Below are 27,736 nucleotides of genomic sequence, written 5' to 3' on the forward strand. Positions count from 1 at the left end.
ATATTTTTGTGGTTCCAGCATACATGTTATGGTAGAATGAAAGATGCCATTACAAAGTACAACTATTCCTGTAAAAAACAAGCCCTTACATGGCCCTGTACATATAAAAATGAAAGTGCTAGCGCTTTTAGAAGGGGAGGAGGAAAAAACGAAAATGAAAATTGGCACGGTCCACTGGGTCATTTTGGGCTTGGTCCTCAAAGGGTTAAAGGTCCCTGTACATTTTATACTTATGTCGGCTCAACCAGTCACCGTAAAGACTTTATAGGTTTCTCTCAGCACTCCAGCACTAAATAATGTCAGTTGTCGGGTGTGATGGAAAATCAGTGTCCAACCCCTTTGTTCTCTGGGTAATATGCCACAGGCAGAACAGTTTGGCTGTGGCTTACCCCTTGGCCGTGCTGTGTATGAGGAGGACAGGCAATATAACTGTTGGCCAGATGATCATTCGGCCGACAGTTAAGGCCCTATTACACAGACAGATTTATATGATAAATCATTGAAGCCAAAGCCAGGAATAGACTATAAACAGAGAACAGGTCATAAAGGAAAATGAAGATTTCTCCTCTTTTCAACTGTCAGATAAATCTGTGTGTGCGTGTGTGTGTAATAGGGCATTTATTGAAGGTTGACAGTTATTGACAGTCTGTGTATATTTTTGCCAACAGAGAAAGCTATCAACATTGAGTATGAGTAAGCTCAGAACGAGTAAAGCCTTACATAAAAATGACTAGTTATGCTGGAACTTCTCCCACAAAGCTATATATTAATCTCCTCCTTCTCTGTAACATGTAGTCTACAGATGTTACTGCTATTACTACTGATTTTACAATGTAACAGTTTTTTGATATTTTGATATTGCTGTTCTCCTGCAAACTCATAGTTTATAAAATATTAACAACTGGTTCTGCATCCTGTCTTAAAAACGCCCAATCTCATATGAAAGAGCAACAGCGCAGTAAAAAGCAAAAATCAATATTGTTTGTATAGAGTCAAGTTCAGTTCAAACTCAGGAAGGTGACAAATGATTATTTCCAGAATATCGAGCAACAGCTAAGCCAGAATATTTCAATTTATGGTCAGAGCACTTGTCCTCATGCTTCCAGTCAGCATTACTGGTCTTTTAAAACTGCCTGTATTGTATAATAAACATGAATCTCCCCCTAAAAACCATTTAGTGTTTACCACCAAAAAGAATACAAACGTGTCTGTGATACAAATCTGTAAATATCATCACAAGCCGTCTGAAACAATATAAACAAAATACAAAATAGAAACTGCATTGCATCAAAACATCCCTGAGAACTCTGATATCTATAGTAAACTGTGGCCAGATATTTCATTAATGCGTATAGTAAAATATAAAATGAAATTTTGAAGCGTTTGTGAGACCCACTGTCAGACCTATTGTTGTATTAGTAATAGAGGTCAGTGAGGATGGGAATAAAAATCAGCCCTGGGATTGGACAGCATAAAGGCCCACCTGCTGTCTAGTTCATGTTAAACATGTTTAAAGGAGAAGTCCTGCGAATGCTAAAATCCTGTAGCCTGCAGGGGGAGGGGGGAAACTGATTACAAGTAGACACTTACCTCTCCTCATGCCCGTGGTGAGCGATGGGAGGGGCCATGGGACCAGGGTGTCCACGTCTCAGCCCGGCTGATGGACTGGCCGCTCAGTAAGTCAGTGACTGGGGCGGGACACCGCTCCAGTCACTAACTGGCTGAGCAGCCAGTATAGCAGCTGGGACAGGTATTTTCCCCCTGGCGGTCCCCTAGCCCTGAGGTTGGACCCCTTGCAATCCCATAATTGTCCTCCATACTGTGGATAGAGTACAACTTTAAATTGGAAAAACCCTTAGCGAGTTTGCAGTACCACTGTCGTCTATAGCCCTCTATTTTCGTAGTGGATCAGAGGTTGCGGTGGGACAGTGCACTGATTAGTTGCACCTTGAGCAGGATGCGTTGGGGGGGATGCAGGTGGGTAAGCATTCACTGTTTATTATTGTTACAGGCATGGCAGCTAAATAGTTAACCATGGCTGTTACTACATTCCTGCAGCAGAATGTAAAAATTGCAGTGAGGATGAAGAGCCACAGACTATGGTACTGGGTATTGCAGCAGATTTCACTGTGAAACACACTATGTATTTTAAGGTTTGGGTTTTATTTGGTGTTTTTACACAATTTCAAATGTCAAAATAGGCTGATAAGCTATCTACTTGATTGGTCATTAATCACTGATCAGCTCCTGTTCACTTAAATGGGAACTGAGGTTACTAGAGATGAGCGACTCAAACATGCACGAGTGTGATTGCTTGACATTTGAATACCGGTGGTTGACAAAGTTGGATGCTGCCCTAGGGAGCCCTGGAAAACATGGATACAATCTATGGCCTACCCTACCATTTAGAGACTGATGAAACTGATCCTGTGGACAGCTCATCAGTCCTTAGGCTTATAAACAATAAACAAACACCCACAATATACCATCTAGGCACCATATGTGCAACAGCTTACCATAGCGCATTTGTGTTTATGTTACCCGTTATTTATCGGTTTTGTGTGGCATAATTATTTATATAAATAATTATTCCCTGAGCATATATTGTGGGTTAAGTGTGTTTGCTATTTAGCAAGTTTTAAAAAAAAGTATTTAGTAAAGGTTATGTTAAAGCGACTCTGTACTCACAATCTGTCCCCCCCAAACCACTTGTACCTTCGGATAGCTGCTTTTAATCCAAGATCTGTCCTGGGGTCCGTTCGGCAGGTGATGCAGTTATTGTCATAAAAACAACTTTTAATCCTGCAGCGCTGTGTCTAACGGTCGGGGCTTACATTGTGTATGCATTAGGCTGGCACCACCTCTCCGTCCTTCCTCCACACCCTCCTCATCATTAGGAATAATCCAGGAACATTTACTGCTGTTTGAGCTTTGCACAGGTGTATTAATGATCCAGCCCATGTTCATTATAAACACAGGTGGGGAATAGGAAGCAATCTGCATTCCTAATGATGAGGAGGGTGGGGAGGAAGGACAGAGAGGGTGTGAAAGCTGCATTTGAATAGTTAATTAGCTGGCTGCAGCGATCATCCACGTCGGCTAATACGCACAGTCCCTGGCTGCACATAGCAACCGGGGACCGCAGGCTGCAGAGAGGGCTTACGCTGGGAGCCCTCTCTGATCACCCTTAACGGCCGCATGACGGGTATACCCATCATGCGTCATTAAGTGGTTAAATGCAGAGATTAATACCAAAGCATTTGTGATTGCAATCATTTTCTGGAAGAAACTGAGTATTATCTGACAGAATTGCAGGGGTGCCAATACTTTTGGCCAGCACTGTATGTGACACAAATACAAAATTAAAATTACAATTACAAAAGTAATAGCAGCTTTTTTAAACACCAGACTTATATGCAAGTGCCCTTACATAATGCCAAGCAAGGGTTAGATTACATTCATCAAGAGCTCCTAGACGTACAATCAGCCTGGATCTGTGACTATTTCAAATGAGAATGTATCATCCGTCTGGATTAATCATCTGCTCTGAGCCACACAAACCACAGCTGTCCATACCCTACACTACAAAATGTCATCTTTTATATGACCTAGCAAAGCCAGGGTCTACAAGGTTCACACACAGAATGTTCTTCTCTTTTCAAGAATAAACAACCTGCCTTTTGTAGAATGGTGAAAAAAATTGTAAAAATGAACCAACGGATTAGGCAACATTACTCAATCATTTTCTTCTTTAGATTATTATAATTATCATCATTATCATTAGCTTCCCTGCATACATTTGTTTAACACAGCTTTACATTGTAAAGTGAATGAACTGATAAAGATACCTGCAGTAGTAAACAAAACCTTTTCACTATATTTGATGTTGTTGCTGTTCAGCATTTCTGCAGCAATGTTTTTCTATTAGCATGTATGGAACATCTACAGGATATGCCATTAATGTCTGATAGTTGTGGGCTCCTCCTTGGAACCTGCACATAATCAGAAGAATGGCACTTAAGCCCTGTCTGGCTTGCAAATGGAAGGTAAAGGTGGTAGGGATGGCAAAAGCACCCAGCAAGCTGTTTTCTGTGGTTTACATAATTTCTATAGAGGTCATGTGTTGTACTGCTGCACAACTTCACACACAACTTCAACACAAAAAGTTATATTTAAAGGTCAGTCAACTTTTTTTTAGTTCTAGGAAATTAACTGTGTGTCTAAAAGATGCCACAATTGTCATTCCTGTCTTATGAGTTGCTTCTTGTATTATAGCTTGGCCCCATTCAAACTGGTTCACTGAAATGTTCTTCACAGTACACTGGTCTCTGCAGCAGGATTAGCTCACAGGATCACAGTGACCTGGGTTAGGCCTTCTCCACACTACCAGCTGAGTGTAAGACTTCCAATGACAGTTTCACCTCATTTGATGGGAAGAAAATGTGCAGTATGCTGCAAAATTCTTTGCCAAAACTACGGACACCACAACAGAAGCCAATAGACCCCCATTATAAGTCGATCAAATACAATTATTGTCCGACGTTCAGTGGATACAGCACTACTGTCATGGCTTCTGTTGTAACAGAAGACATGCCAGTGGTGTTAGTAGGTAGAAAGCCAACCTGGATCTAGTCAGCTATGGAGAAACTACTTTCAAGCAATTAGCGCAGGTGATATGCAACTTAGCCGGAATCCTTTTCAGTCAACAGGATAAAACCGGACACTAACATATAAAAAAAAAAAAAATTATTTATTGTAACATGCAACGCATTTTGGCCCCTTAATAATATGGAGCCTTTCTCAAGCATCTGTCATATGTCAGTGTTGTTAACAGAGCCTCAGACAAGCCCACAGCAACAGCACACTGTTTACATTGGCCTCAACCAGGTTATCTGCTTCTCACACAGAACAATCACATTTACATCATTAAAAGATATATTAGGCAACCTGGCCATTGACTATCTAAAATAAAATATAGCCACCCTAGAAATCAGAGTTAAAGGAGAAGTTCGGCCAAAAGTATTTTTTAATATGTTATTCCTTATGGCAAGTTTGACAAATTTCTAATGTACATTAATTATGGGAAATGCTCATATAGGGTATATTCACACGGACAGGCTCGCAGCGAGATTCTCGCTGCGAGCCCGGCAGATCCTGGCAGTTCCCATACACTACATACTTGCTGCGGTCTAAACGACCGCAGCGAGTATGTAATTCTGCCGCCCTTAACCCCTTCTGCTCCTGCCCGGCTCCCCCGCTGTAAGCATACTTTACCTGTCCTTACTGCACGGGTCAGGCGTCCTGCTCTCCCGTCCGGCCAATCAGTGGCTGCAGCTGGGCAACACACTAATTGGCCGGACGGGAGAGCAGGACGCCGGACCCGTGCAGCAAGGACAGGTAAAGTATGCTTACAGCGGGGGAGCCGGGCGGGAGCAGAAGGGGTTAAGGGCGGCAGAATTACATACTCGCTGCGGTCGTTTAGACCGCAGCAAGTATGTAGTGTATGGGAACTGCCAGGACCTGCCGGGCTCGCAGCGAGAATCTCGCTGCGAGCCCGTTCGTGTGAATATACACATACTGTTATTTCCCTTAATTTAGTAGATTATGGAATGTTAGAATTCTGTCAAAAACCATGACGTCACAAATATATTGAGTGTCCAGCAGGTGGCGCACTATATATAGATGTCAATGAGTACCATTGACTTCTATATATAGTACGCCACCCTGCTGGACACTCTATGGATTCAATCGATGCCTATGTAAAAACATAATGTAATGTACAGTATGTTTTAATGATTGAATACATTTATGGAATACTTTGGGGAGCAAGTGTCCTTGCTCCCCAAAGTATTCCATAAATGTATTCAATCAATACATTTGGAGGGCATCAAGCAAAGAGGGAGAGAGCAGCCTGTGCATCTAACTACCTGCCCCCTCCCTCCCTGCTCGGTGCTGGACACATATACACTGTACTCCTCCCATCATCTGCTCATAGTATGAACAGATGATGGGGGAGTAGTACCAGGGCTATCCCCATCACCTGCACATCCCTGCTGCCGCTGATGCTCTTCTGTTCACATGCTCTGCCAGGGACTAACTGCAGAGCTCACAGCCGCCCCAGCCTCCTGCAGATTTGTTCCCTGATGTAACCCCCGACAGCATGGGTGACATCAGGAAACAAGTCATCAGGAGACTGGGGCACAGTGAGGTCACGAATCAGTTGTAATTCCTATGGAGTGTCCAGCAGGGGGCGCACTATATATAGAAGTCAATGGTACTCATTGAATTCTATATATAGTGGGCCCCCTGCTGGACACTCCATAGGAATTACAACTGATTCGTAACGTCATGGTTTTTGACAGAATTCTAACACTCCATGATCTACTAAATTAAGGGAAATAGCAGTATATGTGCATTTCCCATAATTAATGTACATTAGAAATTTGTCTAACTTTTCATAAGTAATAACATATTAAAATACTTTTGGCCGGAGTTGTCCTTTAAAGTCTAGTATTTAGCTTCTCAAGACAGTCTATCCCAGCCCATGATTCCCACAGACTGACAAGCCCTGTGCATAGATCCTACCTTGCTTAAAGGAGCAAAACCTGGACTGTCCTAAAGGATCGAGTGATGCATTATCTTTGCTTATCACTACAACAACATGAGCCTTTACATATATACTATACACTAATCTACAAATCAAAGGAAGAGAGAGGGGCTCTCCTCGCAATACATTCTGGTTGCATGACAATTGTACTCTGTGACCTAAACCTGCCTTTTACTATCTGTGCTGCTACAATACCCAACATTAGGGAGTTTAAAAAAGATCACACTGGAACAAGAATTCACTATTGATTTTTGGTTTTTGTCATCCATGAAATAGGAGGGATTTTTAGCATTTACTAGGATGTGACTTAAAATTTCATATTTCTCAAGTCGGTCCATGTTCTGACTGGATACTAGATAATAGAGCAGCTACACAGGCTATTGGCTTCTAAGACCCTGTGAAGAATGTTAAGCAGCTAAACAGGACCCCAGAGACACATACATTAAATAGTCTGACCTGTGCAGGTTTCTAATGGCAGAATCAATAGCACAATAAATAATTCAAGGTAGAAAGTGAATTTACATCTTGGATATTTCAGATTTTCAATTGACCATTATTAGAAAACCAGCCTTGAATCATGCTAATATTGTGGGCAATATCCAGTCAAAGAGGAGAAAACAATGTCCTGACAAGGCAAATGGCAAGAAGTAAACCAGATCATTTTTGTACCATTGATGTGGCATGAACAGATTTAATAGCTACATAGTTAATAAGGCTAAAAAAGACAGGATTAAACCTGTAACTCTACTGTGTTGATAAACAGGTAGGGAAAGAAAAACTGCCTATGAGGCAGATGGTAACTGCCCCATCCCAGAGAGAAATTCCTTCTTGGCTTGTACAAGTTTTTTTTTTTTTTTGTTTTTTTAAGAAAGGCACCCAGTCCTCCACTAGCTTTAATTTACATCCCTGGCTGACCTGCCTATAGATAGAACCCATAGAGATTATTCGGACAGGACCAATCCCTTATAAACCCATGCTGGTGTTGTGTAATAAAGTTACGTGCATTAAGATACTCCAGGATAGGAGGTCTCTCAAAATCTCTTATCCACAACAGAGGTTAAACTTAAGCGCCTATAGTTTGCAGAGTCACTTGATGAATATTGGCACTAGATTTGCTATGCATTAGTCTAAACAAGGAACAATCTCTATCATTATTGAATCTTTATACATGAGAAATAAAGATTTGTCTATCATGCTACTTAAAGGGGTACTCCGGCGCTGATAAAAAAAACAAAACAATTATAAACACAGGTTTCACACTTCCAATCTCTTCTGAGTCTGTCTCTGTTTAAATTTCCCGCTGTTTGCAGGTCCCTAAAGCTCCAGTTGATGCCTTAATTTTCTCTTCGCTTCCTGTTTTCGGCTTGATGCACCTTGTCTCCTATGATGTCTAACTGACTCTGTAAAACTGTTAGATGGCTTACATCTTGTTCAGCCAATCAGAGTTGAGCAACCTGAGTCATCTGACAAAGGGAGTCTGGCTAAACAGAGCTTAGACCCGCCTCCCTCTTGATTATGTAATTTTCACAAAATGGCTTCCACAGAGCAGCCTGGGGTCAACAGTCACGCAGGCAACTTAGACAAGAATGAGTTACTTCACTTCCTGGTTGAGGGGAGAAAAGATAGGGAAGGGGGGCAGATAGGTGATTGAAGCGTATTACAAAGTTATATAACTTTGTAATGTGTTTTAATTACTGGGAAAAAGCTTTTTGCTGGAGTACCCCTCTAAAGCATACCTGCCAGTTAGAAGACCTTTGACTTGTGACAGGACTGAGACCTGTGCTCTCTCTGTGCAGGTGCTCCCATTGTATTTTAAAATTAGAGGAAAGAAACGGACGGTAGCACGCTTTGCTTCCCGAGTCACAGAAATCTTCATGCTCCCTGTCTCATGACGGCCCCCAACCCACAAAGGTAACAAAGAGAGGATTAAACTACCAATTAACTATTCCATAGATAAAAGTTTTAGAAAATTTTAACCCCTTCAAGACCAAGCCTATTTGCACCTAAAAGACCAGGCTCATTTTTCAAAATCTGACCTGTCTCACTTTATGCGCTTATAGCTCAGTGATGCTTTAACGTATGCTAGCGATTCTGAGATAGTTTTTTCGTCACATATGGCACTTTATATTAGTGGCAAAATTTGGTCACTACTTTGTGTGTTTTTTGTGAAAAACATCAAAATATCATGAAAAATTTAAAAAATTAGCATTTTATGAACTTTCAAATTCTCTGCTTCTAAAAAAAGAAAGTCGTATCACATAAATTAGTTACTAAGTCACATTACCAATATGTCCTCTTTATTTTGGCTTCATTTCATAAACATATTTTACTTTTTTAGGGTGTTACGGGGCTTAGAAATTTATCAGCAAATTACCACATTTTCGTGAAAGTTTCCAAAACTGATTTTTTTAGGGACCAGTTCTTTTTTTAAGTTGATTTAGGAGGTTTGTATACTGAAAACCCCCATAAGTGACCCCATTTTGGAAACTAGACACCTTAAAGAATTAATCTAGGGGTATAATGAGCATTTTAACCCTACAGTGGCTGGAGGAAAGTATACACCATTAGGCCGTAAAAAAATGAAAAATTAAAATTTTCCAATAATATATACGTTTAGATTAAAGTTTCTCATTTTCAAAAGGAACATGAGAAAAAAAAGCACCCCAAAATTTGTAACGCAGGTTCTCTTGAGTACTACGGTACTCCATATGTGGGCGTAAACCACTGTTTGGGCACACAGCGGGGCTCAGAAGGAAGGGAGCGCCAATTAGCTTTTCCATTGCAGATTTTGTTGTAGAAGTTTCCGAGCGCCAGGTGCATTTGCAGAGCCCCTGTAGTGTCAGCAGAGAGAAAAAACCCCATAAGTCACCCCATTTTGGAAAGTACACCCCTCAAAGAATTCATCTTGGGGTAGGATGAGCATTTTGACCCCACAGGTATTAGAGGAAAGTATTCAAAATTAGACAGTAAAAATGAAAAACTCTAATTTTTTTCAATAATATGTTCGTTTAGTTTGAAATTTCTCAATTTCACGAGGAACAAGAGAAAAAAAGGACCCCAAAATTTGTAACGCAGGTTCTCCTGAGTAAAAAGGTACCTCATATGTCGGTATATACCACTGTATGGGCACACAGCCGGGCTCAAAAGGGAAGGAGAGCCAATTAGCTTTTTCAATGCAGATTTTGCTGAAGAAGTTTCTGAGCACCAGGTGCATTTGCAGTGCCCCTGTAGTGCCAGCGGAGTAAAATCTCACCATAAGTCACCCCATTTTGGAAAGTGCACCCCTCAAAGAATTCATCTTGGTGTGTGGTGAGCATTTTGACCCCACAGGTATTAGAGGAAAGTATTCAAAAGTAGACAGTAATAATGAAAAACTCGAATTTTTCCAATAATATGTTCCTTTAGTTTGAAATTTCTCAATTTCACGAGGAACAAGAGAAAAAAGTACCCCAAAATTTGTAACACAGGTTCTCCTGAGTAAAAAGGTACCTCATATGTCAGTATAAACCACTGTATGGTCACACAGCCGGGCTCAGAAGGGAAGGAGCGCCAATTAGCATTTTCTGTGCAGATTTTTCAGAAGAAGTTTCTGAGCACCAGGTGCGTTTGCAGAGCCCCTGTAATGTCTACAGAATAGAATCCCCCCAAAAGTCACCCCATTTCGGAAAGTACATCACATTTCGGACATCACTTTTTATCCCCTGTCACCAATCATTCATGGTGACGGGATAAAAAATGCCTGGAGCACATGGCACAAGCGATCAGCGGTATATAGTATATACCACTGATCGCTTGTACCGGGACCCCATAGGGGGGGTCCCGATGACTGCCCCATGCTCTCCGCTACCTCCGGTGGCGGAGAGCATGGGGTTTTCATGAATTTTTACTAGGAGATCACTGTGAACTGATATACTCTGTTCACAGTGATGGCGGCGGCCATCTTGGATCCGATGGCCGCCGCGGGGAGGGGGGTTTAGTTACTGGGGCACTAGGGGGGCTGGTCTGGGGTCTTATTTTACTTATTTCATCTTCCCCCACCGTGGATTCACGTGGGGGGAGATGAAATACAGCGGCAGCACCGGCCCATTAGTGACCGCCGTTTCGGCGGTCACTAAGGGATTAATGGGGGTCAGCTGCGGGATTGCAGCTGACTTTCATTACCCCCGGGGCTGTGCACAGATGAGAGCGGGATCGCTATCTCTGCAGCGATCCCACTCTCATCATAAAGCCCCCCTCAGTCAGGAACGTATATATACATTCCTACTGCACGGGGCATGTGCAATAGGAACGTATATATACAGATTGCTGACGTGAAGGGGTTAAAATATGTATGTATGTACAAATTCATTCACAGCGACAGTATGCTAAACTATATTAGATTCATGGTGAGAAGTGACAACAATAGAAATTAGGATACTAGCAAATAGGACTTTGAGGAACAGCAAGAGATTATAAAATATATATTCCTAAAACCATAAAACACAACTCTGAAATCCTTAAATTACATTATAAAATTGTTTTTTACACAATTATAGTCACAAAAATGCAAAAAGATTTAATAAGTAAAAAGTATGTGTTTGCTGCCCCCTGGTGTTCTAAATTCTTTATGTGTCTTAAATTAGTTCATAAACATTTTACTACTTTTCCCTGCATATAAAAACTTTTTTTATTAAATAAAAGTTCCAGTCCAAAACCACTTTCAGTTACCTCCCATACATAAAATTATTCCATTTACAAGATGAGATTTAGAATTAGTAACACAAGTAATACAAGAATCATCAAAAGTCTACATGCATTGGTTTAGACATAATCATTGTATTATTATTATTGTTATTATTATTCCTGATACAATTTATTTGTAATAAAAAAAAATTAAATCAAGAAAAAATGTGAAAATTGCTTGTATAATAGGTTGAATTATAAATGCTTTTCAGCATTCTCTAACATTTCAGCTGTTATAATCCGTCATGGGAAGCGCTGACATTTATCTTCTGTTACTAGAACAGCTACATAATAATTGAACATGTACTCATGAAAAGTAGAGTTCAAATTCCTGGGGCTGTGTTTCTGGGCAGTACAAATATCAGGTCACATAGATGCCTTAAAGGGGTTGGTCACCTTTTTAATTATGAACAGTAATGAACAGAAACTCACTTGCTAGCATGGCAGACCCATTCTTTATATTTATTTGGCTCCACTCCACACCCCCTTCTCCATGCAGCGCTTTCTTCCAAAAATGGCTGCCTATGGAGGAATACCATTCTTCCCGGCCGCACGATCGCCCCCAGCCCCGCAGCCCCCGACCGCACCATCGCCCGCAGCCCCCGGCCGCACGATCGCCCCCAGCCCTGCAGCCCCCGACCTCACGATCGCCCCCAGCATCGCAGCCCCCGGCCGCACGATCGCCCCCAGCGGGCGATCGTGCAGCCGGGGGCTGGGGGCTGCGGGCGATCATGCGGCCGGGGGCTGCGGAGCTGCGGGCGATCGTGCGGCCGGGGGCTGGGGGGCTGCAGGCGATCGTGCGGCCGGGGGCTGCGGGGCTGGGGGCGATCGTGCGGCCGGGGGCTGCGGGGCGATCGGGGCTGCAGGGGGGCGGGCAAGATATACATTACCAGGTCCCCGCTCCTGCTTGCTTCGACGGCTCCCGGCACGTTCCGCCCGGCCAATCAGTGCGCTGCCCCGCCGCAGCGCACCGATTGGCCGGGCGGGCCGTGAAGACACCGGGAGCCCCGAAGCAAGCAGGAACGGGGACCCGGTAATGTATAATGTCCGGCGGCCGGGGGGGGGGTTAATGGGGCGGGCTGCAGACAAAATCGCAGCAGGGATGTACATCCCTGCTGCGAGTTTCTCTGCTATTGAAAGTATAGGGCCAGGATCTGCAGCGAGTCTCGCTGCAAAAACGCAGCAAGGAGACTCGCTGCAGATCCGGCAAGTGGGTTTGTAACCTAAAGCTGCAAATACATATTATGGTTTTCAGCCACAATGTGGCCAATAAATCAGCTGTGGGAGCATTAGTACAAATATCACCAGTGACATCCTGTCATTAGTGTTTAGAGTTATGTTACAGGAAAATTTTTAAAATTAACCCCTTGCCTCCGCAGCCTGTTTTGGCCTTAATGACCAGGGCCTATTTTTCAAATCTGACCTGTCTCTCCTTATGTAGTGATAACTCTGCGGTGCTTTAGGTGTCGCGGTTATTCTGAGACTGTTTTTTTGTGACATATTCCTCTTTATGTTTGTGGTATACTTTAGTTGATACACTCAGTATTTTTTTGTAAAAAACACAACACTTGCGCAAAAATTTTAAAAATGTATGTTTCTTTATCTTCAAAATTTCCTTTTCCTAAGAAAGATAGTCAATTCACATGTACTAATTATTACTGCAATATCTACAAGTTGTCTACTTTATGGTGATGTCATTTGATGAACGTCCTTTTACTTTTTAGGATGTTAGAGAGCTTTTAAATTTTGTAGCGATTTTTCAAATTTTCAGGAAAATTTCAAATTCTGATTTTATTAGGGACCAGTTCAGTTCTGAAGTGGATTTGTGGGGCCTGTATGTTAGTTAACCCCATAAATCTCTCCACTGTACAAACTGCACCCCTCAAAGTATTCAAAGTAACATTTCAAAAGTTTATTAACCCTTTAGGTGTTTCACACAAATTTAAGCAAGTTGGAGGAGAAATTTAACATTTTAATTTTTTTTTGGCAGATATTACATTTTAATTCATTTTTATCCTCTAACACAGCAAATACTGACAGAGAAATCCCCCATATGTGGCTGCAGTGGGTCCCCTGACTCAACCACAGGCCGCAGACATGACAGAAGCCTTGTGTATTTTTGGTGTCTTTTCTTATTTCAGGTTTTTTTTAGCCATTATACCATGTCACAGAGGTCTTGCTGTGCCAAAATATTTGTATAAGACAAATTGACGTTTCCATCGGTACCATTCTGGGGGACATGTGACACCCTGATCATTTTTTTATTCATTTTTTATGAGGTGATATGAATAAAACACACAAATTAGCAGCTGTTTTTCACAATTTTTTTGTACGCCGTTTACTATACGTTACATTTGACATGTTATCGTTATTCGTCAGGTGGGTACGATTACAGTGTTATCCATGTTATATAGCTTTTGTTATAGTTTATGACATTTATACTATACATACTGTTTGTGTCTTGCATATTGTAGGAGAAGCAATATTTTAATTTTTTCGCCAATGGAGTTATGTGAGGGCTTTTTTTTTTGCGGCATAGGCTGACGTTTTTAGTGGTACACCTTTTGGGTACATGTGACGTTTTGATAGCTTTTATCTATATTTTTTATGGGGCGGAATTAACAAAAAAAGTAATTATGATTAGTTTTTTTTTTAATGGCGTTAATCAGGCAGGATAATTAATGTAACAGGTTAATAGATGGGGTAATTACGGATGCGGCGATACCAAATACATGTATCTTATTTATAGGGGGATCATTTATAAAGGGGGGGATGGTGAATGTTTACTTATATTTATTTATTTTAATTCATTCATTATTTATTTAATTAATTATGTATTTGTGTGTGTGTGTGATTTTTTTAACTTTTGCAGATATATATCATGCATTACAGCACATGATCTGTGCTGTAAGGCATGATATAATGAATGAGTGTCAGCTTTATAGCTGACAGCTCATTCAAACGATCAGGTCCCTGCAGTGCAGGGACCTGATCATTGAGCACCGGGAGTGTGCCGGAGCCCGGCGGGGGTAAGCAAGGGGAAGGAGAGGGGGGGCAGCTGGAGCAGGAATGAAGGGGTTGGAGAGCACAGGGAGTGAATGGAAAAAGGAGCCAGAGCCAGATTGGGGAACAGAACGAGAGGAAGCCGGATGGGGGAGGGGGAGCAGAACGGGGAGGATGCTGGATCGGGGGAGGGGGAGCAGAACGGGGAGGAAGCCGCAGCAGGATCGAGGGGGGAGAGAGGCAGCACAGGGGAGGAAGCGGGAGCAGGATCGAGGGGAGGGGACGGGGAGCAGCACACAGTGGAGCTTTATTGGGGCGGGGAGAGAATAAAAACAGTGGCGACAGGAGGAGGCAATGTCCGCAGCCTCCTCCTGCCGCCCGATCAGCGTTAGAGGCATCAGATCTCCCCATAGACGCTGCGGTCGCAACGACCGCGGCGTCTATGGGGTTAACTGCCCGGGGGGAGCGCGGCTCCCCTCCGGGCAGTGGCAGAAGGAGGAGGCTGTGTGACACAGCCTCCTCCTGCTGCCCGATCTCAGATAGGGACAGTGGAAGGAGGCAGAGAAGGCATGACGTCTAGGGACGTCCTGATGCGTTCTGGCACTGCTTTTCATGACGTCCCTGGACGTCATATTGGGGGAAGGGGTTAAAGAACAGAGGCAATAATTACTAGTTCCTTGTACAGGGTCAGGTTTAAAGAGGAACTCCAGATAGAGGTAAAAAAAATAATAATAAAAAAAAACCTTCTGCAGAAGCATATATCATTGCTTACCTGTCTATCCCAGTTTTGAAACTACCAAAAATCCATTCGTTTAGGGGGTCTTTGTTCTGTATTGTGTTGCTGTACTTACTGGTTGAGCAGTTGTACACAGTACTACAGGTTCCAGAATGCTATACTTTCCCTCAGCTGTTCATCACAGTCCTCCACCCTGCCCATTCCCTGCCAAAATCTGTTGCAGAAGATCTATGCTGTATTCACACATTGCAGTTTCATTGTGTTACTGAATTACTTGCAGTACTTTATCATTTCATTGCTGTCCCACGCACACAGCACACTGTTCCTACCTATAACGTGAATATTGAAATAAAGAACTTTTTTAATTTAATTTTTTTTTCTTTGCATCTCCATGCATAAATTATGATCAAGCAACTTTTATCTTTGAGGTTGACCCCACAGACTTTTGCAGCAGTGAAGTTGCAGCAGCTGCTTCTGGCTGGTCAGAGATGGTGAATCACCCCGGGGATTGGGGGATCCAGCCAAGCCTCCTGTGACATCACACTCTGCCCCCTGTCGGCATCATCATTCTCAGCAAACACACACAATGTGAGACAGGCATGAAATCTTTGTCTCCTAAGGGGAGAGAGCAGTGGGAGCAGGAGACAATGTGGACTGGCACAGAGGACAGTTTTCTTCACTTCCTGGATGTCAATTGGCAGAACCACGCAGATATGGTAATACATTATATAGACACATCTATATAACTTTTAATTACTTTTAATTGAAAAACAGTTTTCATTATGTGGAGTTCCCCTTTAAAATCTACTCCCATCATAATGCAGACCAGCCTCAGTGCATTATGGGGGAGGTTGCACAGACACAAAATACTTATGACCAGCCACCTACATAACTGCTGTTCATGAGGGGGGAGCAGTTTAGCATCATAATTTCAGGTAATGCTATGCAAAGGGTACAGTTACATGATAATGTGTAGTACACCTGCTGTTTGATTAAACAGGTTTCCCCGCACCTTTTATGTGCAACAAAGCACTAGCACCCTAAGGCCAGATTGGGAAAAAAAAAGTCATAGCCATTAAAAACTGAAGTAATTTGGACTTATTAGTCATAGTGAGAATAGGCTTTGAACCTGTGTTCGCGCTTAATTCAAACCTAGTGTAGTCTATGATTCAGTTGCTTTGTGTGGTTGTTGAAGCCGTTCTCGGAAATGGCATTCCCAGAAATTAAAAGCAACATTGCAGTCACTCTATGAGCACACTGCAGGTAGGTCTTTCAATATTCAAACTGATGCTGTCACAATGGTGCAGGTTAAGCTTTTATGCGGAATCTGTTGCTTCCTTATGAAACAGCGACACTTTTGTCCTCAGTTTGTGTGGTATTGTAGATCAGCGCCAATAATATGAGTGAAGCTGGGTTGTAATTACAGAAGTACAACCTGGAAAAAGCAGCTTTGTCTATTTCTGGATAACCTCTTGAAAAGTCTACCATCAAAATGTTTACATGTAGTGTTTCAGTTGAAAGAAAAATTGAATGAGCACTTCAAATATTTAGCTGTTGCTATTTTGCTGGGGGTATTTCTAGAGCCCAAATGATTGGTGTCTAGTCACAGATTAGATCAGCAGGCACCAGTAGATCTCGAGCTTCAGCAGTACCTAAAGCATACCTATTATTCAAACAAACTTCTGACATGCCATAGCACTAGTCAGAGATTTGTATTGGTCAGGGTCCGGGTGCAGAGACCCCTGCCAATAACTAGAACAAAGTGGCAGAAGTGCTTTGTAGTGCACGCTCTGCCTTTTTATCTTCGCTCACACTGTTAAAGTAGTGGTGCACAGAATTATAATAGAGCCCTATGGAGCTTTCAGCAATGGCGTCTATTGAAAGTTCTATAGATAGAGAGGCAGTACGTCTACCCCTTCATCCTAGGGATCGGTAGGTGTCTCAGCACCTAGACTACCACCGATACAAACCTCTGACATGTCACATGGCCGTTTCTAGAGGTGGGCGGGCTGGCGACCACACAGGGCGCTGACAGCTTAGGGGCACTCGTGGCACCCCTTGACCTCACGTAGCTGCACACATCCCCGGCCACCCGGCAGCCAGCCCCATCACCTGGCCCGACCGCCCCACTGCAGCTCCCCCCGGACCATGCTCAGCTGAGAGTAAAAGAGGAGACAGGGACCCGCTGTATGTATTAAAGTGAGTATAAAGTTTTTTTTCATTGTGTGTGTGTTTGGCAATGGGGGTGGGTGGGTGTTACTATGGGGGGGAGCATGGGGGGAATTGTTACTATGGGGGGGGGGGGGAAGAGCACAGGGGGGGTTATTACTATGGGGACAGCATGGGGGATTGTTACTATGGGGAGCAGAGCAAACAGGGGGGTTATTACTATGGGGACAGCACAGGGGGATTATTACTATGGGGCAGAGCACGGGGGGATTATTACTATGATGACAGCACAGGGGGATTATTACTTTGGGGACAGCACAGGGGGGATTGTTAATATGGGGGGGCAGAGCACAGGGGGAATTATTACTATGGGGACAGAGCACAGAGGGATTGTTACTATGGGGACAGCATAGGGGGGATCCTACATACAGAGGGCAACCCACATATCTACTGACTTTACTGCACTTGACACAAAAAAGTGAAAGTTGTAAAAGTGCAGAGCCTTAAATGTTTGTCTGGCAGGTTCAGAAGCGACGAACTGTTGCTGTAAGAAATCATCATGGTGGTTCGGGCCAGAAGGAGAGGAAAAGGAAAGTGACCCCTCAGAACAAAGATTCGCCCTATAGTTCAAATTACCTAGAAACGGCCCTGTCACTATGACATGTCAGAAGTTTATTTAAACGATAGGTACACTTTAAAGTGGTACTCTGACATCAAGTGAAAAAAGAAGCCTATAGCATTGCTAACCTAGCATTGCCAGTCCTGATCCCCCCACAAATGCTATAACAGAACACTTAATTTCACTGCAGATTATTAAACAGTAAGGTCCCAGCACCTGCGGCATTAACTTTCTGTTCACTTTTTCAGTAGTAATATCACAATACAGCATGCTGCAAGCACACCTCACCCTCTCTAAATGCCCCTACCAAGAGATCTTTCTATGGGTGGATATGACAGGGATGGTGATGTAGCCTAGAGGGGTTGGTTGGTGAACATAAGGCTAGAGACAAGATCCAGCAAAGCTTCCTATGACATCAGAGAATAATGCCTTGTCAATGGAGAAAGGGGGAGGTGTAGACAACACTCAGTCTGTAGTTTTTCTATTTTAAACTTCCTGTCATGGGTAAATCATACAAAACCGTGCAGAACTATTATTAGTATTAGTAAGCTATATAACTTGGAGTGAGCAGGGAGCCATTGACTAGTTTGCACTCACTATTTATGAAGTATGACAGCATTATCTATTTATACTCTGAGGGGAAATGGTGACATTATGCATTTTAATACCACATGGGCAAAAAGTAGTGTCTTGCTGTATGGAAGGTCATATATTACTATGTCTTCAGAGCTTCCAGGAAAAAACTCCAGTAAATGGTATTGCCTAGTTAAATGCCCTGTGTTTGCACATTATATTGCAGCCCTAAATCAGAATATTTCCAGATCACAGTAGTGTGCGCTGTGTGAATCAATACTGGTGGCCGCTGAGATGCCAGCGAGATACTGCTGATGCCACTCGGCTGTCTCCACAGTGCAGCAATTTCTCCATTGTACTTTGCTTTTCTCCTAACAGTACTATTCTGCAATATGTTATATTGTGCTGAGCCTGGGCGATTGCACTGCTGGAGACCCTGGGACAAATGGAAAGTCTAACAAAAGAACAAATGCCACTCAGTGCTCCAATAAATGGCTGGTGATTTTCTTCCATGGACATTTCCCAGTGCTTTACATGAGGTAGAGACCAGTGCCTTCCAGTCTGTGACTGCATGTGGAAATAGTTGGAATTACTGAGGCTGGCAGCCACATAAATCACAGAGCTTGTGATTGCCTTTCCTGTGACCGCAGTAACATGCATTACAACACATCATTGCATTGTAACACAAAGCCTGACTCTCTTCTTGGAAATCTACACATAAAAATGAAAGCATTACAAAATATACACTATTAGAACGGCTGTGCATAAACTGTAGGCTCTAATACTGTACTAGCTACATTACTACCTACAACAGACATTATCACACTCAATCTTTACATATATTATATGCCTAATCCGTTCTTTCACTACTAATATTAATATATTATAAGGACAGGATATTATATGGACTCATCTGATTTCTATAATGCTCCTAAAAACAAATACTAATTCTGCAGATTGCTGGGTCCTGGGGGAGGGGTTGGGGTGCTGTGATGGAGCCTACAGAGCCGCCACTGCACTACTCATCGCCACCACCCCAGCTCTTAGTATAACTGAATGCTGCACCACTTCGTAACTGCCCTAAAAGGAGATCCCTTTATATCATAATTCATGCAAAATAAGGAAACAGTCTAGCAATATGTCTGAATGTATACTGTCGCATAAGAAACTGTAAATGGAAACACTGAATTCTACCTGAAGTACCTAACATAACAGAGATATCTCCCTTTCCTTGCACTTCGCCATTCCTAAGGCAGAGGGGTGGATAACACTTGGGGCGCCAGAGGCAGAACTTTCTTTTTTTTATGTGCCTCCCCTAGACCCTTCTAATGCACCAAATTTCTGTGTAAAAGAGACTAATCCTTATTTTTTGAAATGGACATATATTATAATGAAGGCCATGGTCTGCCTTTAAGAATACATTCCAACAAAAATGTAAAGAATTACCATATAATCAATACTTGATAATATACAAATATAAAGTAAATTATATGACATTTATTATGTCATTAAAAAGGAATTATTAAAGAACAAAATGACACTGTTAAAAATACTCACAGTAAATCCAAGCTTTTTATAGTCCCTGGTATACATAGATTTCCGTTTTTCAATGCTGCCACCGAGGTTGTTTTGGTCTGGTTCTACATCAAAAGCTATCCTACGCAGTTCAAATATAATATCCCTCTGGGCCTGGATCATTAACAGACAGAAGATGATGGCAATGTCAGAAAAGTACAGTAGAGACCATAGTGTGTCAGGCACTATCTTTCATAATCAATAACATGAAATCCTTAAGGCATGAAACAGTTAACTAGAGTTTAATGTAATCAGTAGTAAGATTTTACAAACTATGAAAGACAAAATGGTGTTACCATGCACATTGCTGCTAAGAATTAGAGACAGACTTCTCTTCCTCATACCACCATATTGCTGCTGTACATTTACACAAGTATTTAAATCTGATGCATATTATGACTCTTTTTTCATGTCTCTTGGTAGGTGGAAAAATCATCTAAGGATGCTGTAGGATAGTACAAATTAAAGGGGTTGTCTGGCAATAAATAAATATATATATATATATATATATATATTGCTGCATATAAAACAATAAATCTGATGCCTACCCTTCTGTGCTCCCCCGGTGTCCTGTTGCAGTGTTGCCAGGAGTGACAGCCTGCTCAGCCAATCACTGATCGCAGGGCTGTCCCGACTCAGTTAGGATTTGCTGAGGGGGCTGGCACTCCTGAGACAAGTTAATCTACGAAGCAGAGGCTCTGTCGTCATTGGGGACATTGGTGACACCAGAGGAGGACACAGAGGGAGTGTGGAGAGGTAAGCATAGGATGTTTATTGTTTTCCAATAAGTGTGGCATGTCAAAAGAAGGGGCCCTGATCTAAAGCCACCTTTGTTCCCAAACTGAAGTCCTCTTGTGCTTTTAATATTAAGCATCCTGTTTATATAGTGGTGGAATTTTCAGTTAATACTTGTCCATTTATAACATTCAGGGGCCCCTTCTTACCACAATGTAAATCTAAAAAAGTATATACGGGAAACAAATCACTGATCTCAAGGAGTACAGCCAAAGATAATACTGTTGGCTGGCGGCTAAAGCGCTTAATACAGTGAAATCCTAGGTGCATTGCTCCCTAGGAAATATGAATATGCAAAAGAGGGCACATGGGGCCTCATTTAGGAGTCTTGAAACACTGGACTAGCCAGATATTCCTCGGGGAAGGACCAATCCAAGGGGTGGCTCCTGTAGGGAAACCACCAAAACAACCATATTAAGTTGCCCTATAAGTCAATGCAATGACAGGGGAAAACCAAAAGGCAGGTATGCTTCCACAAACAGCTAAAGACCACTTAATATAGCGGTTTCCCTACAGGAGCCACCCCTTGGCTAGGCCCTTCCCTAAGGGATATCTGGCTATTCCTGTGTGTTGAGACTCTTACACTATGCTCCACTGGCTCTCTTTTGCATAGTCTGAGATAAGTGTCTGCATACAATGTTTATGGCATGTTTTGCCCAGGATAATAAACTTTTTGACTCAATGGTATCAGTGTCACACAAAACAAACAAAAGGTGCTCTACCCCAAAGCACTAGCCACTCAAGTTCGAGTACTTTTGCAAACAGGCTTTTTTGTCTATTACAACAGCACATTTAGAGTCTTTTTTTTCATATTCTCGGCTTCTGAAATGAGCAGACACTTATAATCCAGTAAATTAACTGAACAAATATTATATTAAATTTGGGTTGCTTATCATTAAATAGCATAGCTGTACACTCCTAGGACTACACAGTTCAATTCACAAATGCTTACTTGATCTTGAGGGTCCATTTTCGTCATCATTCTATCTTCTAGTAGATTAAAGTTCAACACTTGAAGTACATACAATTGGTGTGCCATCTCATTGTTAATAGCATTCTGTGATCTGATTACATTCTATAAGAAATAATTAAAATACATTAAAAGACACTCCACAACAGATTAACAATTTACTATACGATAGTCACTGCACCATCTCTCCATTATTCCCCTACTGTATATGACTGCCAAGCAGGTCAATTTCCGTCTGGTGTTTAGTTAAATGGTGAAAAAATACAGCGTTATAACATTTTAATGTAGTTTTTCTTAGATTGCATAAATGGAAATTTCTTTCTAAAATAATAATCCCCAGACAAGATGGTTAGCATGATGGTAGAATGTGATGTCCATTAAACTAGGTTTTTATTAGGATTTTCACCAAAGGTTGATACTGAACTACTCCTTGTCTGCTCATTTTGTTCAGCCCTTTTTTGGAATGTTTAGACAGAGTAAAAAATATTCGGACAGTGGTTGTCAAATATACAAATTTCAGGTCCTCACCAGGAAGGTCCATGTGGCCAGTCCTCTGGGGGAGGGGGGGAGTAATTGCTGCCACCACAATGCATCTCTGCTCTCCCTCCACTACCTCCTTATGCCCCAATATGAAATATTAAAAGTGGTCCTCTAAAGAAGGTAACTCCCTACTAGTCTAACTTGTGGCAATACTTACTGTAAGAATTATAGAACGGAGCTGCTTCTGTGTTAATATGTTTGCCATCTCCTGTTTAGAATAAAAAAAATAAATAAATAAATACGTGTTTTACAGTAGCTTTAGTAGGTCACTTATGTGGAGGTATCCATTAGCTTAAGGAAACATGCACTAGCACTAAGGGGAATAAACTAAATGTTTTAACTAGGGAAAACGGAAACAAAATCTTTTTTTTTTTCACAATATAATTGAAACGTATTCACCTGTAAAATGTCATTGTACAGGAGAATACAGAGTTCACATTTTTGGCACAGAATTTGGCGCATGTCTCGTTGATTTTTGTGCACAATTCAGTAAATTCAACATCATGAGAGCCTTGCAATTTGAAACAATAGATAAAAAGTGGTGCATTTGCCCCACTTCTACTAAGTTGAGCGCTACAAACATTACAGATAGAAAGTCCTGCACCACTTTTGCTGACCTGTGCACCAAAATCATTTTAAAGGCTTTGTTCACACATAGTATTTCAGTGTGTCAGTTTTTTGCTCAGGAGTGGACTGAAAACACAGAAAATGTGCAAATCTTTCCATTATAATTTTGCCTTGTCAGTTCCATTCCTGATTTTGGTTGAAAAAATACTGACCAAAAGACTGACGGAAATACTATGTGTGAACATAGCCTAAAAGTGGAAACTTTGTGTGCTATTTATTATTAAAATTGTGAAAAATTGTATTTAAATGCCAAAAAATGCTAAATTTGAAAATGCTGTTGTTTTTTTGATCAGTCGGGGTACGATATTACCGCTACTGTTTAGCAGAATGAGTAGTGAGATGGCCATGCGCAGCACATTCACTTTCGGCTCTGTGTTATGTGAGCTGGATGGCCTTATAATGTAGGATGGACAGACACATAAAAGAGAGAGGAATGCACAAGAGTGGTCGTCTCCTTGCAGAGTGGTCGTCTTACACCCCAACCCAAAACTTTTGACATCTCTCTGTGACAAGTTTTTTCTAATGAAAGGTACTCTTTAAAAGTCCCCCAAAACTAGTCAACTATCACTTTACTATTCCAGAACAAAATATTCACTAACTCTTAATTATGAGAAAAATGTTCTGTTCACATCTATGTAGCTATTTGGGCATTGTTTCTTACTTGGTGGATTGTAGATTTAATTAGATATTATTTTGGGTATACAGAACTTTTAATTGATATTAAAAAAATAAACAAAAACCAGGAAGCCGAAGAGAATCTGGCCTGTAAGTATAAAGGATCAGCTTGGCGTGATCGCATCACAGATGGCATCACTGGTTCACCAGAGATTTTAAAGCCATTTAAATGCTGCTGTCAGTTTTGACAGCAACATTTAAATGGTTAATTAGCTGGCACGGAGGATTGCTCTGTGTCGGTTAGGACCCGCGGTCACTGGCTGCTAATAGACTTTACAAACATAAATGTATTGCCCGAGTGCCTGTTTGCCAAGTACTTGCAATGTATTATCTTCCGCAGTGTAAGAAAATTCTGTTACTGGGTTTATATAGTGCTGTAATTACGTCTCTCTGGACATGATTACAGCCCTGCATACTTCTTGTGTCATTCAGAGGCGGGCCTACCTGCATAGGTGAGATGGGCATACCACTAAGTAAATCTTTGGTGCCAATACAGTTTTAGTTGAAGAGTAAAATATCATTGGGTACCTGCCAGCCGAGTGTCACATTTTCTGGGGATCCACATCAAGAGATCAGTGGAAACCAGCACATGTGCAGTAAAGCAAGGCACACTAGCCTTAGCTTCATCTGTACACTGCACATACTGCTGGACTCTTCTCATGGATCTTTCCAGGTAATGTGCATACAGCGCCCTGTATTAGAACTTATTACACATAAAGCTCATATGGACATTTGTGATAGAGGCGTGTTTTGCTTGCTCCCTAGCAGTTAAACATGTTTGGTGGTTGTACAAAACTCTAGTGGCAAAGTTCCTTTAACTCTATGGCTGTTTCATGAAAAGCAGGGGATTTGGATCTCTGCATGAGAAAAATAATGACCCATCTCCCCAGATAGCGAGAGTTGAGAGGCAATAACTTGTCAAGCAAGCATATCTAAGAAATAGAAAATCTATTATAGAACAAAAGAATGATACAAATATGAAAATACATATCACAAAGACAAGCATGCATATAAAACCTTCAACATTATAGATTTAGAAAACTCACACTTAGAGGAAAATCAAGAATGTCAATGCTATCTTCAATGTAATGCTGAGAGGGTTACAGCCAAGAGCAGCATTAAGAGGAGACAGGGCAAGGTGTATCATTTCAATACTTCCACAGAAAGACACAAAAAGCCATTTGCATTAATATCAGTAAGTGCCATTTATTAATATTGGTAAATGTCACCCCTTAATAAATACCCCCTATGTGTTCTAGTATGTAGCATTCTCTGGGTATCGACCAAAACCAGATTCATCCATTAGACTGACAGATAGTGAAATAAAATTAATCACTACAGACAATGTATTTCTATTCCAGTGTTCTTTACACCACTGCAGTCAACGCCTGGGATTGCATATACTCTTAAGCATGTGAGTGGCTGATAGTGTCCCTGTGGATACATACCTGTCTTGTTGCATCTGGAGCTTTAAGGAACAGTGCATTGATGACTGCGATTGCATATGTCTGAATCTCTTGATCTGTCCTTGGGGCAAAAGAAATAGAAAACATCAAAACACAATAAATGGCAAGCCTACCATAACTGTATAAAATCATTGATTAAAATAATTGTTGAAACAGAAAGCTTGTCAAAAAGGATAATTGTCCTCCCAATTTTGTGTATTTATAAGCAATCAATAGGAAGAGGCTGCTTAAAGGGCATGTGTAATCACACAATGATCTATTGTTTAACCAATTATACATTTTTTACAACTCTTGTTTTTTCCATCTACAGAGCCATTTGAGCTAGTTTTTTTTTTTGTATTTTACAAGTTAAAAAAAAAAGAAAAGTTTACTCTAAAGCTTTGAATTTCTCTATTCTCACCCATATAACACTTTTTTTTTTTTTTTTTTAGTACAAAGTTATGTGGGGGGCACATTTTTTTTTTACAGTGATTACACAAGTGGTGATGCCAAACATGTTTTTTTTTATTAATATTATTATTTTACAATTTTTTTTTTATTAATGTTAGGTATTAAAAATTTAAATAAAAAAAAGTCCCTTTAAGGGATCTACAGAATCAATTATTCGATTGTTTAAGCAAATCAGTGCAATATTGCTATATTATATTGATCTGTGATATTGGCCTACTGCTAGTAGAATCCGCCAGAAGCACACTGTATTAGCAGAGTCTAAATGCCAGTCACAAAGACTGCCAGGGTAACTGATTGGCACCTTGTGCAAGTCAGGACTTTGCCAGGTACAGCACCTGTCATTTAGCTTTTTGACTTTGTTACCCTTACGGGAACATAGCAGGAAAGGGCGGCAATCTCATAATATAGATGGCCGCTAATAAAAATCATGATCATTATTAGCGGCTGTCTATATTATGAGATGGTCACCTTTCTCCACCAAGTTAAAATGCAGCAATTTGTTTTGATCACAGAGTTTGAAGGCTGGATTCACAGTACATATGGTCCATAAGCACTGTCAGTACTGTAGCGCAGATCATTAACTGTTTCGGAGCTCACTGCATCATAATGAATTAGGGTGCAGGGAGTTCAGACTGTTCCAGCCCATGGCATACAGGCTACCTACGGACCGTATATACGCAATGTGTGTGCCTTTGCCCTTAACCCCTTAAGGACAGAGCCTGAAATGGCCTTAATGACAGAGACAAATTTTATGAATATGACCAGTGTCACTTTAGTCATTAATACCTTCGGGATGCTTTTACCTATCCGGCTGATTCTGAGATTGTTTTCTCGTGACATATTGTACTTTACATTTCTGGTAAATTGGAGTCGATACTCATAACAAATCTTTATGAAAAAAACCCAAATAATGTGAAAAAATGCATTTTTCCAACTTTGAAACTTTTTTGCGTATACAGAAAGTGGTTATACCACATAAATTATATATTAAATAGCATTAGCAACATGTCTACTTTATGTTGGCGGCATTTATTAAACTATTTTTCATTTTTTTTACACAATAGGGAGCTTAAAACATTAGCAGCAAATTTCCAAATTTTCAGTAAAATTTCAAAATCAGATATTTTTAGGGACCTGTTCAGGTTTAAAGTGTATTTGAGGGGCCTGTATGTTAGAAAGCCCCACAAAGCACCCCATTTCAGAAACTGCACCCCCCAAACTCTGCAAAAGCACATCCAGAAAGTGTTTTAACCCTTTAGGGGAGTCACAGAAATAAAAGCTAAGTGTGTAAGGAATTTGAAAATTTTAATTTTCTGTGCAGAGATTTTATTGTAATCCAATATTTTTCATAATTATAAACCTATTACCAGAGAAATGCACCCCAATAATTATTGCCCCGTTTCTGCAGTTTATAGAAATACCCCATATGTGACCCTATTGCGCTATTTGACGCAACCACAAGCCTCAGATATAAGGGAGCGCCTAGTGAATTTCAACGCCTCCGTTATATTTGGTCATTTTTGACTGTACCACTTCAGGTTGGCAGAGGCTCTGGGGTGTCAAAACCTAAAAAACACCCCTAAAGGGACACCATTTAGAAAACTACACCCCTCAAGGAATGTAACAAGGGGTGCGGTGAGCATCTGGACCCCACAGGTGCTTCACAGATTTTCCGAACAATATGGCGTGAAAAAAGAAAAATTTATTTTTTACACTAAAACGTTGTTCTAGCCTTCAATTTTTCATTTTCTTAAAGGGATAAGAGGCAAAAAAAGACACAAAATGTGTAGCGCAGTTTCTCCCGAGTACAGAAATACCCCACATGTGGCGATAAAGTGCCAAGGGGGCGCAGGACGAGCCTCCAAAGGGAAGGAGCGCCAATTGGCTTTTGGAAGCTGAATTTCACTGAAAAGGATTTCAAGGGCCATGTCGCATTTACAGAGCCCTCGTGCTGCCAAGACACTGGAAACCCCCCACAAGTGATTCCATTCTGGAAACTACACCCCTCAAGGAATCTAACAAGGGGGGCAGTGAGCATATGGACCCCACTGGTGACGGGCACAAATGTGGAACAATGTGACGTGAAAGGGAAAAATTTCATTTTTTCACTTTCATGGCACAAATGTGCCCGTCATCAAGGGGTCCATATCCTCTTTTCCCCCCCTGTTAGATTCCTTGAGGGGTGCAGTTTCCAGAATGGGGTCACTTG

At 41.4% G+C, this 27,736-nt stretch overlaps 1 protein-coding gene across 1 annotated transcript in view; it reads right to left on the reverse strand.

The window, feature by feature from the left end:
• ELMO1 (engulfment and cell motility 1) overlaps positions 1 to 27,736 on the reverse strand; it is a 264,820-nt gene that overhangs the window by 136,592 nt on the left and 100,492 nt on the right. Inside the window, exons 10-13 of the mRNA XM_069958426.1 lie at positions 25,060 to 25,138; positions 22,467 to 22,517; positions 21,752 to 21,874; positions 19,987 to 20,118 (exon numbers count right to left, since the gene is read on the reverse strand). Of these exons, the coding sequence (XP_069814527.1) occupies positions 19,987 to 20,118; positions 21,752 to 21,874; positions 22,467 to 22,517; positions 25,060 to 25,138 (385 nt within the window). The remainder of the gene's footprint in view (positions 1 to 19,986; positions 20,119 to 21,751; positions 21,875 to 22,466; positions 22,518 to 25,059; positions 25,139 to 27,736) is intronic.

The sequence above is a fragment of the Dendropsophus ebraccatus genome, chromosome 2 (assembly GCF_027789765.1).
Source record: "Dendropsophus ebraccatus isolate aDenEbr1 chromosome 2, aDenEbr1.pat, whole genome shotgun sequence".
NCBI lineage: Eukaryota > Metazoa > Chordata > Amphibia > Anura > Hylidae > Dendropsophus > Dendropsophus ebraccatus.